General features: G+C 27.0%; 1 protein-coding gene across 1 annotated transcript; it reads right to left on the bottom strand.

Annotated features, from left to right (window-relative positions):
- Positions 1-3,922: 3,922 nt before the first annotated feature.
- On the bottom strand, positions 3,923-7,535 carry LOC101238155 (fibroblast growth factor 1). The gene is made up of 3 exons (XM_065792338.1): positions 7,234-7,535; positions 4,485-4,585; positions 3,923-4,293 (listed from the first exon to the last, which is right to left on the bottom strand). The coding sequence occupies exons 1-3, from the start codon at positions 7,478-7,480 to the stop codon at positions 4,087-4,089; spliced, it is 555 nt and encodes a 184-aa protein (XP_065648410.1). The 5' UTR covers positions 7,481-7,535; the 3' UTR covers positions 3,923-4,086.
- Positions 7,536-19,770: the final 12,235 nt, after the last annotated feature.

The following is a 19,770-nucleotide window of genomic DNA, read 5'->3' on the forward strand; positions in this document are numbered from 1 at the left end:
TAACCTATTTGCTCCCGATAAAAAAATTAATACAAAAACAAATAAATTAAAAAAATGCCTTTTCAAAGCTTTTTTGCAAAAAATCTTTCTTTCTAAAAATTTATAAACCCCAACTTTAAAGAAAAACAAAATATTGGAGGAAAAAAATAAGGGTACGACCTCCCTTGCCCAGGAAAAAAATTTAACGCGCAAGTTTATCGGGACGACACAAATACTGTCAAGATAAAAAAAAACTAAAATGAAGTCTGAAAGATCAAGTAAAATTAAAAAAAAATGAGATTCAAAAAAGTGGAGTTCTCCTATTGGCTCTGAAAACAATTTTAAGATGTACTTTTATTAAATTTACACAAATGCTGGAAGTTTCAGAGCTCTTGCTAGTCTGGAAGATAGTCTGGAACGTCTGAAAAAAAATACAAGTTTATTATAAAGCACTTTTTTAATTGAATAAGATTTTATTTTTCTAATCATTCTTGTGCGAGTTGGACACTAACGCAACAAAAAGGAGGTTATTAGGGTGTCTACAAACTATGGTAGAAGATTGAACAGCTTTCCTTACCATTTTTTATCAAATAGATTATATATGATAAAACGCAACAAAAGATTATATCAGATAAACACTCCTTTAATCATATAAATTATATCAGATAGTTTAAATGACTTATAATTTTTTGAAAACTGTTTTAGCAGTCGATGTCCTTGCGGACACCAAAAATTTTGTATTCCATCATATTACCATAACAAAATACTTGATTAAAAAGGCAAATTACAAAAAATTACACCTGTTGTAGAGTTCAATTTGCATAATCCTTAATGATTGTTCAAGTTGAACTCTACAACTCGTTAATAATTGCCCTAAGAGTATTGTTGTGTAATTATTGCAATCATGATGGTAATACTTTTTCATTATAAAATTCTAAACACTCTAGCAATTAAAACACTTTTTAAACCCATTTGGGTTTCCAAAAATTGTAAGGTCCTAGGCCGCGGTTTAGTCGGCCTATTAATAAATCCGGCTCTGTATGCAACCTTTTAGAGGACTTTTAATGGTCTCATTTTTCTCTCTAGAAATCTTTCCTCTACAGAATACCTAAATCTCAGCCGGATGCATGCAATGTATTTAGAATGTCAATATGTAAATAATCATATTATTGTATAAAAAATTATTAGTGTATAGCAAAAGCAAATATATAGCAAATTAAATGTGTTTTTTTTTTTTTATTGCGTATGGTTTTTTAGCTTTTTATTCTATTTTTAAGTTTATTATTACTAAAAAATTGTTACAACGTAAAAATTGTAACGTTATTTGTAACGTTGTAGAAAATTCTAACTTAAGTTAGTCATATCAATTTTTATAAGCATTATTTAGGGGAGACCAGGGCACGTTAGCCCATTCAAGTTTATTCAAAGGCTAGACGCTGTAACAAGCAGGGAATCTAAGTGAAAGTTGATATTAACTCAATCCTTTTTCCAAAAATAATCATACTTTTTGGAACATATTTGAGTGTGTAGGGCCGTGTTAACAATTTTTGATACATCAAAGTAAGTTTTGAACCACTTGTTTAAGGTATTTATACTCACTAACGTTTGACAGTACAGCATTATTATTATAAGTGCCACAAAGCATATAGTGTAAGGATTATTTTAGTATATAATGTTTCACAAAATTAATTGATTGTTTAAGGAGAAAATTGTTCATACTCTAAACATGAAAATGGTGCAGATTTGCCCGGTGCGACCGGGGCACGTTGGCCACATAAATTTTTAAAATAATTCGGGTAAATTTGTGACGAAAAAACTGCTTTTTTTATTAGAAATTTAAAACTTGTAAAACATATTAGATCAGAAATAAGCCTCATAAACAAATTGGCACTTGCTTTTATACGTTTTTTGGGTTTTATACGTCGATAATAAGAAAATATCACTCGTATACATAACATTGAAATTGAGATAAATGATCTGATTTTAAAATGTAATTTTAAGGTGGATCCATGATAAAAAAACTAAAATCTTTAATACTCTTTATTTTTATTTTTTTAAATAAAAATATGAACAGTAAATGTAACTGTAAGAAAAAATTTGTTTCAAAAAATAAAAAAAACTATTTTAAACTGCTGAGTCAGCATAAAAATACAAAAAATGTGAGTTATGTAAAACAACTGTAGCTTAGTGAGTACTCATGCTATCAAACTGAAATTTTTACATATTGGAGAAAACACATTGATAAAGTGCCTGAAGCAGGATAGTCTTATAATTTTTTGTCCTTTCATAATGGCTGCTATATTAGTAAATAATCCAAAAATTTGACTACAAATTGATAGGGAAATACAAGTTTTACAATTTAAAAAAAATTCTGTTGAAGATCCTGATTCAGGCACTCCTTTAAAGTATAATAAACAACTCCTGAAAATTTCAAAGTTTAACTATATGCGGATCTTGAGATACCGTTGTTCTAAGATTACTACATGCGAAAAAACAAAAAACTGTCAAAAATGCGATAGAAATTTAATATTTTATATTTTCCTGCAGAATATAACTCTGAATCTTCAGTTTCTTTTTCGTTGTCTATGAAATCTTTTTTACGAGCTCCTAATTTAATCCTCTGAGCAATTTGAGGTGCCTTATATTTTTTGTTCATGTTTTTTATTCTTGAAAGGTCTATATCATAAGCTCCTACAATACTATATTTTCCGATGAAGTAGAAGTGTGTTGATTGCCATAGAATAAATTTTTTATTTTTTTTCTTATTCTATTTTTCTTGATAGCCATATGTAACTGTTAAACAAACAAAATATCTTCAGTAAGGTTTTCAAATATAGTAATTTATTAGTTGTAGTAAAAAATGTAAATGTGTTTGATAACAAGTCATACAAGTCATTCAATTTTTGAAAATGGAGCAAGAGATAATAGAGATAAAAATGGAGCAAGAGACAATAGTTTATTTTGAGCTACAAAAAAAAATGGAGCAAGAGACAATGGTTTATTTTAAAATATATTGCCATAACTATTAGCCGAAAAGGGTATTGTTAGGTTTTGGATTGGGAGCCACAGGCTGTTGCAGAAAAGGATCATATTTTAAATCGACTTTTCTAAGCAATCATAAAGTGTTTACTTTTTACAAAACAATTTTAAATGTAAAATTGTTAGATAGAATATTAATTTAGATTAGAAATAAAATAAAACCAAAGATGGAATTTATTGCTACCCAGTAATAACTGGAAATAAAGAAAACTATCTTTTATTCATCAGAGGTTAGAAAGAAATTTTCCCACATACATCGTATGAAGAAATCTAAAGCTTCTGAAGAAGAAATAGTCCTAGCCTCACCGTATCTATTTAATAAACGATTGAATGTCTCTGTTATTACGGTTAATAACTAACAATTAAACAAGATGATTGAGTATTAATGTAAAAAATCTTAAAAATTAGAAGTTTGTTAATTTAGATATTAAAAAACTTGTTGGAAACTAGTTAAACTCGTTGAAAAGGTCAAAATGATCTCAAGAATTATTCAAAAATTTCAGACAGGAAAAACAAAATTAGGCGTTTTATTAGTATTATTAATAACGTTAATAAAATATGATATTAAATAATTTTAAGGCAAAATATAAGGCGCACTATAGACTCCGTAAACGGATTGACTTTACACTCCGTAAACGGATTGGCTTTAGACTCCGTAAACAGATTGGCTTAAGACTCCGTAAACGGATTGACTTTAAACTCCGTAAACGAATTGGCTTAAGACTCCGTAAACGGATTGGTTTTAGATTTCATAAACGGATTGGCTTTAGACTCTGTAAACGGATTGGCTTTAGACTCCGTAAAATTCACAACAGCTGTTAGTTATACTTAGAGTTCTAGAAATTAAATTACTGAAGTTAAATAAATATTACTGAGATTATTAAAAATAAAAAAGAACACAATATAAATATTTACATAAATTATTATAATTTATTGACATATAAATTCTTAAAGCTTTTGAACTATAAAATATAAAGCGGAGCGGTTGGTAATAAAATTAATTTTTGTCTTTTTATTTTACATTATTTACACCTATCATATTTAAAGAATCTTTTTCAAAGTTTTTTTTTATGCTTTCTGCTTTTTTCCACCACTAGAAAAAGAAGAAAGAAGTAGAAACTTTGCTTTATTTTTTACTTTAGAGCTCTTCAAGTTTTGTTGTAATTTTCCATTTTTATTGAACGCAAGTAGATATCCAGTTAAATCATTACGGTATATTGCCCAACCTTCTTTATCGATTACTTCTTGGAATAAAGTTTCGTTTTTTGGATCATTCTGAAAAATAAAAACATAAAAAATATTAATAATATTGTTAAACATTTGAATAATTAGAATATTTTTATAAATTATTACAAATTAGAAAAATTATATTAAAATCAATAATATTTAAAAAATGCATAATGAATATAGATTATAAATAAACCGTTTGTTACAATTATTATTTTAAATTTTCAAATTCTGAAAACCTCAGCTTTTACTGCGCCGTTTTTATCAATTGATAGATACCATGAGTTAGGTTTTCTTATACGTTTATAGTTCACTCCAAATGACTGTACTTCTAGCTGAGCTAAATATTAAAAAAAAAAAAATTTATAATACGTAGTACCTAGATCTTTAATTTTACAAAAATTATTGCCAGAATTATAGGTATAACAATGCATTAAAGTTCACAATCAAATTAGAAATTTCAAAAAAGACAAGGTTGCATAAGCTAAACAAGATTTGTGGCTTATCGTCATTAAATAAACATAAGGAATGCAGTTAATATAGAATCTCGCCATGAACAGTTACCTTCATTTTAATTACTTTGAACAAAAAGTTGTATACTTTGAATATAAAAATAAACAGGATCCTTTACATTTTAAGATTTTATAATAACGATAAATTGAATAAAAAACTATTACAAAGTTGGGAAATACCATGTTAGAGTCATAGAGGTATTTAAATCTTTCACATACCAGTTGTTTTGAAAGAGGAAAATAAAACTTAATATGCTTGTTTAACTTGTTTTTTTAAAACTTTTTAGATATTTTTCAAAATGTTGTTAAAGATTCAAGCTGTAATTCAAAAAGTTATATATAAATAATTCCCCAAAAGTTGTTACTTAATTATAAATGGGTACTTAAAATATCTTCTTTAATTGGTTATTTAAAAAGCTTTTTTTTATTTAAACTATATTACGTTTGTTTGAATTTATTATTTTTGTATTCAAATTTCAAAATCTGCTTATATAAAATTTCTTATTTGTGCAACAAATAAATTTTTTCAAATCGTTTTTATAAATATATAAGTATTTTATATTTATCAAATTGTTGTCTTTTAACAATTGCAAACAAGAACTGCAATCAAGTAATAAGGTACAATCTTTACCAGTCTGAAATAATAAAACTTAATTACGCATTTAAATTAAATTTAAAATATAATTAAACCGTCGTCATAATTCCAATGACAACTTTTCTATATTAGTTACAAATTTCAAAATATGGGCCTGAGTAATCTCCCGGATATATAAAAAAATTGTTCATATTTTTTTTGGCATGTGGAGCTTTCCAGGTTTCCTAGGAAACGGGGAAAATTTTGTCTTAAAAAGGAAATTGCTTGAAATAGATTTCGTATGTAAAAACATTTTTTTGACAGTTAAAACTGTATAAAGTATTTTTAGTTATATTATGACGCATTTTGTCTTTTGTTATAATATTATTATGTTATTTAACAAGGGTTTGTGTTTATTTTAATTTGTGAAACAAAATGCAAAACTTTTTGTCAAGCTTATCACGTGTTTTTTGATTTCAATTTCAAAGTTATCTTAAAATATATTAAAAAACCTTAACTTTAACGAATTGAAAAAATAACCAAACTTTAAGTTAAGCTACAAGCGTAAGAATTAGGCCTAATAATAAAATGTTTATTATAAACTATAAAAATACAAAGAAACAAGTAGTTAACAAAGATGTAAAAAAAGTTGTTACATTAAGTAAAGAACGTAGTTAATTTACAAATCTAAAAAAAAGTTACAAGACAATATTTGTTTATATATATATATATATATATATATATATATATATATATATATATATATATATATATATATATATATATATATATATATATATATATATATATATTGACATTAACATCCGTATTGAATTGTTTATAGTTTAATATTGAAGGCTATACTCATCAAAATTATATTTGAAAGTAACTGTAGAACCCCTTTGAAAAAATCAAAAAATCACATGAGTGTTTTCAATTCTTATTTTAAAACTTATATTGTTATCTACAGATCAAATATTCGCTTTAAACTTCAAATATTCGCTTTAAACTTTATTCTATTTTTGTTAATATAAGCATTAATATAACTCGGTGAAAAACTGGTCAAATATTTTTGCTGGCCAAAAGACTATGTATTGAGAACTACATATATTTTTTTTAATTTAAATATAAATGTTAATATTTTATACATCATTAAGGGTAAATACATCAACTGACTATTCTACGACTGAATGTACATATATTGACTGAGGGTTGAGGCTCAGTGTTTAGTCACGAATATAGTCTATAAATACAATAGCGAATATATTAATGAATATAAGACGATTATATCATCAACTGCAAATAAGATCATGACTTGCAGAAAGTTTGAACTTTGTCAATTTGCAGTTCATCTAAGTACCCGAAAAACAAACTGAAAACATTCGTTCTTATTATTAACAGTTATTGACTAAAATCAAACACTTGCTAAAAGAATTAATTATAAACAAAATAATATTAATAAAATAATAATTTATAAATTCTAATAACTATATTCAATTATAAAACAAAAAAAAATTAAATATCTTTGTCGTAACAGTTGAAGTGTTTCAGTTTTAAAATAAATAAAATTTTACTTTGAAGTTAGTACGAAGAAAGTATGAGCGAAATTTTGATGACGCTTTTTTTCTTCAATTCAAAGTATATCTAATTTTTTTCTGTCTAGTCTTTTGTTAAAAATATGATAATAGGATCAAATTCTTTAGGGATTTGCAGCGTTTAGAATTTAAAGTTAACAAAATAGATAAGAAAGTTAGTAATGAAGGCTTAACGTTTTCGTAAGGCTTTACAAGATGCCGCAAAAACGTCTCATTGTTTTATTTATTTATTTATGAATGGTGATGTCACTTTATTATTATTTTTTTCATTCAAACAATAAAATTAAAAATAAAAACGCTACCGTACCATCAGGTGAAAATCCATCATGAGTTCCATATATTTTCCCGTCGTCTGCAATCGATAAAAAATAACCTTGCTTTGAATAGAGCAATACGCTTTTTTTATAAGAAGGATGTTTTAGGTATTTTACCATTTCATCTTTAATTAAAGACAGTTTTACATTTCTTGGCATCAAGGTTGGTACTGGTTGCGATAGTTTAACCACAACAAAAATAAAAATTGTCTTCTCAAAAAAACTTTGAAGCAATATCATTTTTAAAACTAGTGTTCACTAAAAGCAACATAAGTAGATATATAATTGCCCAAAGTAATTCTTTAGACATTAATTAAGTATATATATATATATATATTTATAAATATAATTTTTCAATTAATTACAAAAGATGAATTCTCTAAATTAACAATAAATTACAAACAACTTCATTGAACCACATTCGCTATCAGCAAACAACGATTAGAATGATGAAGGTACAGGTTGTGTGATATTCTCACTTACGTAATTCGTATAGCGGAAGTTAATTTTATACAAATGCATGTATAAACAAATGTTTGCCGAATGCGAAACATTTCCTGACAATGAAAATATCAACAATGTTACTTAGTCCGCTTTAAAAAAACTTTGGAGTGATTTCAGCACAGATTTTATTAAATAAGGACCGAAATATTATGAAAGAAAACAACTTTATTTCATTAGACTAATCTCAGAATTAATCTAACTTCTTAAAGGTTGCGCTTTCCACAAAGTGAAACGAAATATTTACACGCGCAAGTTTTCTCCAAATTTATATCGCAGTATAATCTGAATGTATGCCTAATTTTTTATTCTATAAATTATAAAACCATTTAAACAATATTTAACGCAAAAAGGTTATGCGCATCATGTTTTAAACTAATCGCTTTTATATTTTTTTTTATTCTTTTTTTTTTATTTCTTAATGTTTTCATACTGTCCTAGTATAATTTTTATCGCTTTTTACACATTATTTTCTAAAATTAATAAAATTGCTAAAAAAAATAAATAATTTGAATAATAAAAATTGAAAATAAGGTATTTATAACATAAAAATAAATTTATCAACTCTTAGTGTTGTATTTTATGGTTAAGAATATGAACTATTAGGTATAAAATAATTTTTGTATAAACATAGAAATAGAGTTTTTGTAAGTTATTATATAGAGTTTCTTTGGACTTACGCTTTTTAGTTACATTTTTTACGTGACCATACAGAAATTTTATATCTTTGATTTGAGTTGTTTTTTTGAAGAATAAAAGTTTTTAAAATTTTACGCATACACAATTTTTTTTTCTAATAAGTAATTTTCAGTTAGGGATTTACAGCTTATATGTATGTATAATTGTTGTTATATACAGAAATTTTCAAAATGCAAATAAAAATAAAAAAATGTTTTGCACAAAAAAACTCTGCACTAAAGGTAACATAATGATAAATGTTACTGTTTAGGAAAAAAGTTAAATAAAAAAGGTGGTGCAATCGAGAAAAACATGGTGCAATTGAGACCTTTGAAAACATTGAAGTAATATGTATAATTGAACAAAACGTATCAAAAACACGCAATTATAAATAATTACAACATATATAAAAATGGTAGTGCAATCGGAGAAGAGAACTTTAAAAACATTGAAGTAATCAGTTTATTGAATAAAACTTATCGAAAACACATAATTGTATAAAATAACAAGATATTTAAGCACTAGTGGACTAGCCAAGCTAAATAAGTATCACACAAAATATTTGTCAGCCAAAATAGCAGTCTCTTTAGATTAGATAATAGCCTTTAATGGTCGAACTTGTATATCAGCATAACTTTTTAGAATAAAGAAATTTTTTTTGCGTACGTCCGCATCGGTGTTATCCTGTTAAAGTAAGACTTTGTACCTTTTAAATTGAATTGAAATATTTGGTCAAAAATCAGGTTTTCTACACCCTTCTACACCCTTCTGAAATTTAAAACTTTGCAGTTATGCTATTAAGTGCGCCCATTAGTAATAACCTCATAAAATATTTATGCATACTTACTAAAACAGACTTATATTTTAAGTGACCATGTATTTCGTGTAAATATAATTTTTCCACTGTAAACTTATTGTAAGTTAACGAGTATAAGTTTTTCACTAATCAGTTGCTTCAAAAATTTTGCGTCTTAAAAGCTATAGAAACAAACTTGGAATAAAGCAAACAGCAAGAACTATATTGACGGGGAAAATTGGGGAAGAATAAGGCGGAGATAGCTTTATGCATAAACAAAAATAACCACGATAATATGTTCAAACGAACGTATTTTAATCCTATAGGCGGATTGAAATTTAATACGTTTGAAAAATGTTGGCAAAATTGTAATACCTGCGTCATAAAACGCTATAGGAAACAAACAGAATGTTTTTGTTTTAACCATTTTGAATTTTTTCGGCCATTTTGTTTCAAGTGAATATTTAGTTTTTTTAACAAGACTTTTTTCTTTCTTATTTTTGAATAACAACATTTCTATTATTTTTTATTAATGTTCATTTCGTGGTAAACTGATAGTGTTCAAAGTTTAAGTCTTGCACATCAACTTTTCCAATAATAATTTTTGACTTTAGGATTAAACTCAATAGCTAACTGACAGTGATTTAGTTATAAACTGGTTTTAAGGAAAAGGTGTATAAAATTAATTTAAAAACTAAAAAACATTTAACATAACGAGAGGCGCTATCTACCAAGGTAATTTAAAAACAATAAAAAGTTTTTATTAATAATAGCGTAATGTTAAGATTATTGCGAGATATTTTTCATCTTTTTTTTTCTTTTCTTTCAGGAAGATAACAACTTTAATTTTTTATTTTATTTATTTTTAATTTTATGTAGATAAAGTAATACACTATATTTATCTATCATCCAAAATATTAAAATGCATTTCAAAATTTAAGTGATAGTGTACTGCAAATTACAAAAACATTGTATTATTGTTTTTGTTCCACTAATAACTGCTGCAACGTTTATAAAACATTGTTTGGATCTCGCTGTTCAACAAATACAAAAACCTAGTCAGTTGTTCAATCAAGTCAACAGTTTTAATTTTTAATGTTTTTTTCAATTTGGTTTATGTGATTGTGTGTCATAGACACAATTACTTATTGTCGAAAGAAGAGCATTTTATTAGCGGCAGAAACACGTGGTTGATTTCTTGTGTTTTAAATGATGTGTTATTTCTCATTGATAAGTATTTGGAAAATTATCCCCAGAAAAATAATGAGCTCATTATATAAAAACTTCTTTTTTTAAACCAAGAAAACAACCAATTTCCTTTTATAAATAAAGTTATTGTTGGGTATTTACAAATAAAAAAAAAAGTAATTTACAAAGTTTAATTTACTTTAAAATGAAAGCCTATGAAAATAAAATAACCGTTATTTAAAAAAAGTTATCGATAGCCGTCGTTAGTTCGATAGCTGTCGTTTGCAATTTCATAAACAATTTTCGGATAAATAAAATAAATTTATCAGGAAAGAATAAGTGTAAAGATATAATATTTTATTAGAAAATATTATGTAGGAAAAGATTTTTAAGAAATTTGTCAAAAAGAGCAAATACGTTCAATTAATAATTTAAAATGTTGTAATTACCAAAATTGTAAGGTAACGGTTTATTTTTGTAGTCTTTTTAGCGTAGGAACGGCGTGACGTGTTGCAAAAAGGCTACAGAAGAAGGAAAAGCAACAATAAAGATTTAAATACATTATAATCTTTTTCCTTTTACGATGAGGAAATTCATTTTTACCTTCATAATTAAGGTTTATGCACATTTTAAGATTTAATTTAAAAATTCGAATTAAATTTTGTGAATTTAAAGTTTTAACGATTAAAGTTAGTGGTTTAAAACTATTGAAAAATATATTGAATTGACCAAAACTTTATTTCTCATATATATATATCTTTTATATTTCACATCACATACTTAAAAAAATATATTAAAAGTTTATATTATTATATCAAAAAAATTTCAGTTTATTCAATAAAAAATAAAATAACAACACATTTTTGGGGGAAATGTTTCAACATGATACGCCTCTCCTTTTTTCCAGGAAATTTTCAATTATAAATCAGTCTATTTTTTTGGTTGACGAAATCCCTCGCTTTAAATATTTGAACACTCTAAAAGAATAGGATCATTATAAAAAAAGTTTTAAATAAGCATATTATAGTTCAATTATATTCCTTTTATTGTCACATTAACTTGAGCAGCCGTAGCGTGCTTGCCTCACTAGAACTAGAGATCCCTCTTGGCAAGTTTTATAAAATTGGTAAGGAAGGAGGCGTGAACTTCCTTTCAAATACTCGTCCGCGGTGCTTTATGATAGGACATCTTGGGGGCAGCTAAAAAAAAAAATTAAATAAAAAAAGGAAAAGAAACATTAACTAATGTTTCTTATAAAGTATAATGTTAAAAAGCATAATCCTAATAATAATAAGCATGTCTTGTCAATATCAAAGGTTTTTTAACTTAATTTATATAAAAAAATTTATTTAAATATATCAGCTATTTATTTAAATATATCAGCTATATACACTGCAGGCCAAAAGTTTCCGGACCCTTGATATTTTTATATAAAAAGCTAAAATCTATCCTGTATCATTAAATTAACCAATAAAATTAATTTATAATACTTAAACTTACTAATTTTAAGTGTGTATGTAAGTTTGAGGTCAGTAATTGGGTATTACTGACCTCAAACTTAAATAAGTAAGTTTTTTTTTAAAATTGTTTATTTTAACTTGATATATAGCGTTACATTACTCTTAAGAGTTTGGTCTTGTTAAAGTTATTTATTTGTTGAAACATGAAGTAAATATTTATAATATAATGATAGCCGACTAAAATGATTAAGAATATTTACTTTTGTTTAGTTTTCATTTGGTATTAATGATGGTTACATTAAAAAATCTTGAAAAAAATTTTAAAATTTTATAATTCGACTATTTAACTAAAAATATGGGTAAGAAACTTTCTTTAACGGTTGCAAAACGTTCTGAAATAATTACATTACATAAAGAAAGTTATTCAGTTCGTAAAATTTGCAAAAAATTAAAAGTTGCCAGAAGTACTGTACAAGATACCATCAAACGATGGAAAGAAACAGGCATTTTTGAAGACAAAAAAAGATCTGGTAGACCACGGAAAACAACAAAGGCAGAAGATAATAGTATAATATTGATGAGTAAAAGGAATTGAAGACTTACGGCCCCGGAAATAACTTCAGGCTTTAATAGGAGTCATTCAAAATCTATTTCATTAACCACTACGAAACGACGTCTTAGACAAGCAGGACTTTCTGGCCGTATAGGCCAGATAGTCTAGGGTCATATAGGGTCATATAGGGTCATATAGGGTCAGGAAACCGTTGCTACGGATTGGAAATAAAAAGAAAAGGTTACAATGGGCTATAGACCACCAAAATTAAACAGAAGGAGACTGGGGAAAAGTACTATGGGCCGACGAGTCCAAATTTGAACTGTTTGGGCAAAGACGTAGAATTTACATCAGAAGAACAACAAAAGAAAAAATGATCCCAGAGTGTTTAGTGCCGACAATCAAGCATGGTGGTGGGTCAGTTATGGTATGGGGATGTTTTTCTTCAGCTGGTGTTGGTGACCTAGTTAAAATTGAGGGTATTATGAAAAAAGAACAATATAACAATTCTAGAAAACAATGCTATATCTTCTGGCTTAAGAACTATTGGTCGTAGTTTTGTTTTTATGCAGGACAATGACCCTAAACACACCTCAAAATTATGTAAGAACTACATAAAGGAACAAGAGGATAATGGTGTTCTCAAAAACATGACCTGGCCGGCCCAATCACCAGATTTGAACCCAATAGAGTTACTGTGGGAAGAATTGGACAGAAAGGTCAGACAAAAATGCCCAACATCCAAAGAGCACCTGTGGCAGATATTAGAAGAATCCTGGTTACCAATTACACCTGAAATAATAGATAAATTAATAAATAGGATGCCACGGATCGCAAAAAAAGTGATAAAAACTCGTGGGTTATTTTTTGACGAAAAGATAGTTTAATAATAATAGTGTTGTAACTCATCATTTACATATGTATTCTATAGTTTTTGAAAATCTTGCTTTAAAGACAATTTAAATGATGAGAATTATTCAACACGCACATTCCTTAAACAAAATTTGGTAAATATAGATTTACCAAAATTTATTCAACTTATAAAACTGAATTGTTATAATTGTATACACTTATAACCGAAATCCATAGTAGAATGTTTCGAATACATTGCATTCGAAACCTTCTTCTATCGCGTAGCATTACAATAAAATAACTTATTTAATAAATATATTGTAAATAAATTGGTTTTTATTTTTTATTTTCTACTTAATACTGAAACTAACCCCTCGTTCGCAAAAAAACTTTAAAAAAATTAACATTTATTATTACAGATAGTAAAGCACAATTAATAAAAATAAGAAGCCACTATTATTATGTTATTAAAAATATCAAATAGAACAAAGTAGTTTTTCGGAAAAATAGCAAGAGATTTTTTTATTTCGAACGAATATATTTTTATTATCAAACAAATATAATTTTTAAATGTGCTAAATGTAGTGCTTGGAACCTAGATGAATTAAAAATTGCATTTAACAAAATTTTTTTTTAATTTGTCTATGTACTTACTTTGAGAAAGATATCTATTTTTGATGACAAAGGTTTAGATGCTATGTCACTAATGATTGAGATAAGTATGGACAGGAGCAACCGTACATGCTTTAACTAAAGTTAATTCTCTCAAAGTAAAAAAGTAGTTTGTATTCTTTGTATTAATTTTTTTTATTTTTAATTTTGATTGTTTTTTTTTTTGTAAGATGTTAACGTTTCCTTTATTTTATAGCAAATATAACAGGACTTAAATCCGCACAGTTTGTGCATGATTTAACATGTTATATTAACAACGATTAACGACTATGGAAGACTACTGACGAGAATATTCGCTATAATAATAGAAAATTATGAGGGACAAAAAATTTAAAAAATCACAAACAACTATTATCTAACATATTTCTCTAAATACTTTAATGGTTGTTTTTTACTTTTGTACGATTCCAATAAAAATGACTAAAAAACTAAGAAAAAATCTGTTTATAGAATGTTTAAAGCCGAATATGAACGAACAAGTTAAAGGTGTCAAACAAGTTAAACGTGTCAAAACTCACATTCTAGTTCACTCTTCTAACCGTTTCACAGTAAAAGAAAACTGTATTTTTTCTAAGCATAAACTATTTTCTTGATTTATTTTATTAGAGATTTATATAGTTTATGTTTAATATACACAACGAATAAAAACAGTTTTCAACAAAAAAATTTTAAATCATATTGTTTATTATTTTGGACTTCTTTGGACATTTTGTAGGGCATACCCAAACTTAAATTAGTTTATGTTGTAAAAATCGCATTTTTAGGCACTTATATTTTCGTAATCAAACCCCAAAACATCTCAAAAACAAAGTTTATAATTAAAATAAGGGCATAGATTACAATAAACTTTGTACAAGTTTTATATCGTGTCTATTTTTTGTTTTGGTTCTCCAACTGACGTTCCAAATTCGACACCGTAAATTTTTTTTGGTTTTTGTATGATCATTTGTATGATCTAAGAAAAAAAAATATTTTTCGATATTTTTTTTTTCTGAATGTTCTTAAAACTAACATAATGATATGGAATAAAAATAGGCTTTGAAATTTATTTTTGACCTGAGCAAATGGCTTTTTTTTGTCAGCTTTAACAGACAGTTTGCAGTCTCTTGATCAATACTTCGCTATCCTTTAAGTAGAGAGTGACACGGGGACAGAAAGTCTCCCTTTCCCCACCCCATCTGCATACACATTTTTCTATCCCCGTCCCATCCCCATCAGGTTTGTCCCCATCCTCACCCCATCCCCATCAATTTTGTCCCCATCTCCATCCCATCCCCATCATTAGCGCTTCTCTCCCCATCCAGTCACCGCATCCAATATAATAATTCAAATATCAAAATCTTGTATTTTAACTGTTTAATAATACTTTTATTAATACTTGAAAACTGTCCTTGATTCAGATATATTATTATGCATACCTACTATACCTATTCTTTGTTCAAACCATGCAGAAATAACAGTCCATCGACACAATCCGGATGAAGTTGTGTTCTTCTATCGTCAAGTGTTCTTCCAGCAATTGAAAATGAACGTTCGGATGATGTGCTTGTTGCTGGAATTGACAACACTAACTGTGCTAGTTGTAATTCTTTTAAATTTTGAATCCAAAAGAGTTGCAATTCTATGCATTTCATTTATTGTAAAACAGCGCTTTATCATTTCATTTAAATGTGTTTTAAAGTCTTTAATGATATTACTATCTGTAGCCGATACTTGCAAATGTTTTGTTATTTGATATTTAGTTGCGTCAACTATGTGCAAAGAACATTCTTTGTCTGTTGAAAGATGTTTAGTAGCAGTATCAAATGCTGTTAACACTGCGATGACATTTTTCAATAAAATCTCGTTCAAATCAAATAATTTTCTTTGAAGTTTTTTATCTTGTTCTCTTGCTGACAAAGTTTTTATATCTTCAATATTTGTAAACACTGATTGCAACATAGTGAGTTGAAAATTCCACCTTGTTGAAACAGATTGCTTAACCGATGTTTGTTGTTCATGTTGAATTTTTGAACGTTTTATATGTGTCACTATTTCCTTGCATGTGCCAATAAGACTAATGATTTCCAAAACCAAAGCAGGGGCATCTTTCACTTCTAGACCATAAACCAAAACCAAATTTAGGTTGTGTCCACAGCATGGAATCCAAATTTGATCTTAAAAGCAGCTTTAACATTTGAGCCATTGTCAGTTACATAATAATTGTCACTTCGCCATGCTCCCATTTCTTCTAGAATTTCTTTGGTAACGAATTTAATATTCTCAGCTAAATGTAATAATAATGAAATATTTATGAAACGTTAATTAAATAAAAAAATACAAGAATGACATTACCAATAACATTGAAATAAGATTTTAATTGATGAAAGCTTTGTGAAGAGTTATTACAATAAACTACTTTTTAAATTGACAAAAGAAGAGAATCGACAAGCCAAATAAATATTTATGAAATCATGTGGTTTAACTTAAGTAAAGAAATATTTATGAAATCATTTGGTTTTAAAAAATACATATTTGTAACCATGTGGTTTTAAAAAAGAAATACAAATCAAATCATGTGGTTTAATATTATTAAAGAAATATTTTTAAAAACATTTCGTTTAAATAAATAAATATTTTGGAAACCATCAAGTATTTAAATCAATAAAAATTATAATAATCTCACCAGTGTGTTTTTCTTCCATTGATCTTGTTGCAATGATGTATGAGCACAATTTCCATTGGTCGTTGATATAGAGTACTGTAATTGTGATGTATGGCATTGTTGTCTGGACGTGTGTCCAGACAACAATGCAAAAAATTCCTGCTTCTCAAACACTTTTCTAAGCTCAGCTCGTTTCTTTTCTGCTTCAGTATAAACATGACGAGAAACAGTTCGAGCAGAAGGAAGAATATCATTAACAGAAACATTTCCATGTATAGCTCCAATTGAAATTAATTTCTCTGCAAATTTTCTAAAACCAACACCTTCTACAGCTGAAAATGGCCGAACGTCAGTTGCACACACGTGCTCAGTTTTTTTCTGTATTTTTTTAACAGCTTCAGAGGTTGGCACAGCAAACCTGGTTATTTTCGGCTACTCTGTTTTCCCCACACACGATTTTATGTGAGCTTTCAAACCACTTGTACCATCTCGAGATTTCCATTTTAGTAAAGCTTTACACTTCGAACAAAGAACGTGCTTACTAAAAACATTGTCAACAGTTTAACAGGATGTAAGCAAATAGTTCTTGTTCTCGTTTCTATATTTGCGTATCAATAAAAATATAGATAAAACCTTGCAGACCAAACTTCACTCATATAAATCGGTTTTTTTTGTTCATATTATAAATCTCACTCAATTTGTATTCGTTGTTTCTAGAAGTGTAAAAAAAGTTTTTTCCAATAATTCAATTAGATAAAAATAAAAAAAAATGCCCACAACATATCATTTTCGAGTTTTTAATTTATAACGCCATATTTATTTTATAATAACCCAGCATGTATATTTACAAATGAGCTGAATTTGGCTTCATATCATTATGTTAGTATATAGAATATTCAGAAAAAATAAAAATAACAAAAAAATATTCTTCTGGAGATGCGGCTAAAAAAAAGAAAGATAATAATATCTGGTGTTTAATTTTTGAATAAAATTTGGGAACCATAAATTAAAAATTCGGCATAATTCAAATCTTTTAATCAATATTTTGTATTATACACCCTTAGTTTAATTGGAAAATAAGTTTTTGAGATTTTTAGGCGTTTCATTGCAAAAAATTAATTGCGCAATAATGCGTTTTACGGCTAGTGAGTTAAAGCAAAGTTTGGGCATGTCTTACAACATGTCCTATAAAACCCGAAATATTAAACATTGTAATCTAAAACTTTTATAATCTTCATGAAAGATTTTATAATCTTCATGAAAGATTTTATAATCTTCATGAAAGATTTTATAATCTTCATGAAAGATGATTAACAAAATACTGAGAAAATTTTATTAAAATCTGAGATGGCCTGATTGAGACTGATTTCTAAAAATAGACCGTTTGGCGTGGAATGAACTATGTTTAAGTTTTGACATTTTTTGGTGTTTAAACTGGAATTCCCAGACAAAATGTTTACGAATTCCGTTCAGCTAAACCCCTGGGGCCAGGAGCGGATCCAGACCATCAAGGAAGGAAGGAAGGGGTGGTCATTTTTTGATTCAGTGGATACAGACTCTAATAAAGTAGAGATGGGTGGGTGGGGGCAATTTCCATGTTTAAATCATAAATAAATTTCATTAAGTTTTTTTGTAATATTAGTCTTACACTATTTAATCTATGTAACTATGAAATTAGGTCATTGTGATATCTAAACTGTCCAAATTTTTCTGCGCCTTACAAATTTATTAGTTATTTTTATCACTCTTAAACAGCCTCCTTAATTTAATTCGATTTTCAAACAACGTGCTTTGTTAAACATATAAATTTACAAAAAAAATAATATAAATATAATTTATAGCTCTTCATGATTACTGAAAAACTAGATATTTAAGATGTTAATATATTATTAAAATGAAAATTTTTTTGTGAGTTAGAAAAAGTTTATACGATGCCTAAAATTACTAACTTCTATTAATACATATAAATTGTTGAATGCTACCTGCAATTTATAAATAAAAGCTAAGGATTACACTTACGGTGAACTGTTTCAAAGTCTCTGAACTAAAAAAAACAATTTCAATACAAATTGTATAACTTAAAATGGTCTCCACTAAAGTAAGAAGGTTTTTACTTATAATGAGAATCGTTAAATTAAAACAACATAGTCTAAGAAAGTTAATAATCTAAAAAATGATGAAAGTTCTTACAAAATACTGGCCAAATTCATGTGTCAATAAACGAATGAAAAGCGTTTTATTAATACTTAATGTTTATTTTATATATATAATTTTGCTAATAAGTATGTGTTAATTTATTATGACAAATTTCCAGCATGGAATGTTAAAACTAATATCTACATTAATTTCAACGTTTTTGGCACACACCCTTTTAGCTCTGCTGAGTATTCCGTTCTTTATAATATCGTCTTTTAACTGATTTTAATACTAGAAAATTAGTATAAATTTAAATTGCTTTTTTAGTGCGCATGAGAATAAAGCATTTTAATAGTTCTCATGTTATTTAGGAAACTTTTTTAAATTTTAAATGTAACTTGTAATCCAATGGTTTGCGTCGAAATATGCTTAAAACTATATATATATACATTTTTTTTGACAGCTTTTATTTAAGCTTACTTTGGATGTTTTTAGAGGCTATTGTAGGGTGGGATGGCTGTAACACCCATTTCCTAAAGTTGGTACTTTTTAAGGATTCCCCCCCCCCCTCCCATTCCTCCGCCCTTCTCATTTTATTTGTAGAGTTGCCTCTGGAGTTGCCTTTAATACTTTCTTGTCAAGAAAGTATTGAAATACGTTACAATTAAAATTACCAAGATAACTATCTTGGTAATTAAAATTACCAAGATAACTATCTTGGTAATCTTGGTAAGTTTCTTGGTAATTTTAATTGTAACTTATTCTTTTAAGTTCAACAAAACTAATTTTTATTTAGTTAACTTTAAATTATATTTAAAAAAAAGTATAACAATTACCAACCTTATTTATTTAAATTAACAACTGGTTTTCTTTAGAAAGAAAAACTGATTCAAGCAGAACAAAATAATTCGCTTTTGTTTATTTGGGTACTATATAAAATCGATGGCATTATAATTTTTAAAGAAACTATAATAATAATATAGTTCATTTTCTCTAAAAAAATAAAAGCAATTAATTTAATAGTTGTTGCGTGTAATTTTTTTTTCCTCG

The sequence above is a fragment of the Hydra vulgaris genome, chromosome 03 (genome assembly GCF_038396675.1).
Source record: "Hydra vulgaris chromosome 03, alternate assembly HydraT2T_AEP".
NCBI lineage: Eukaryota > Metazoa > Cnidaria > Hydrozoa > Anthoathecata > Hydridae > Hydra > Hydra vulgaris.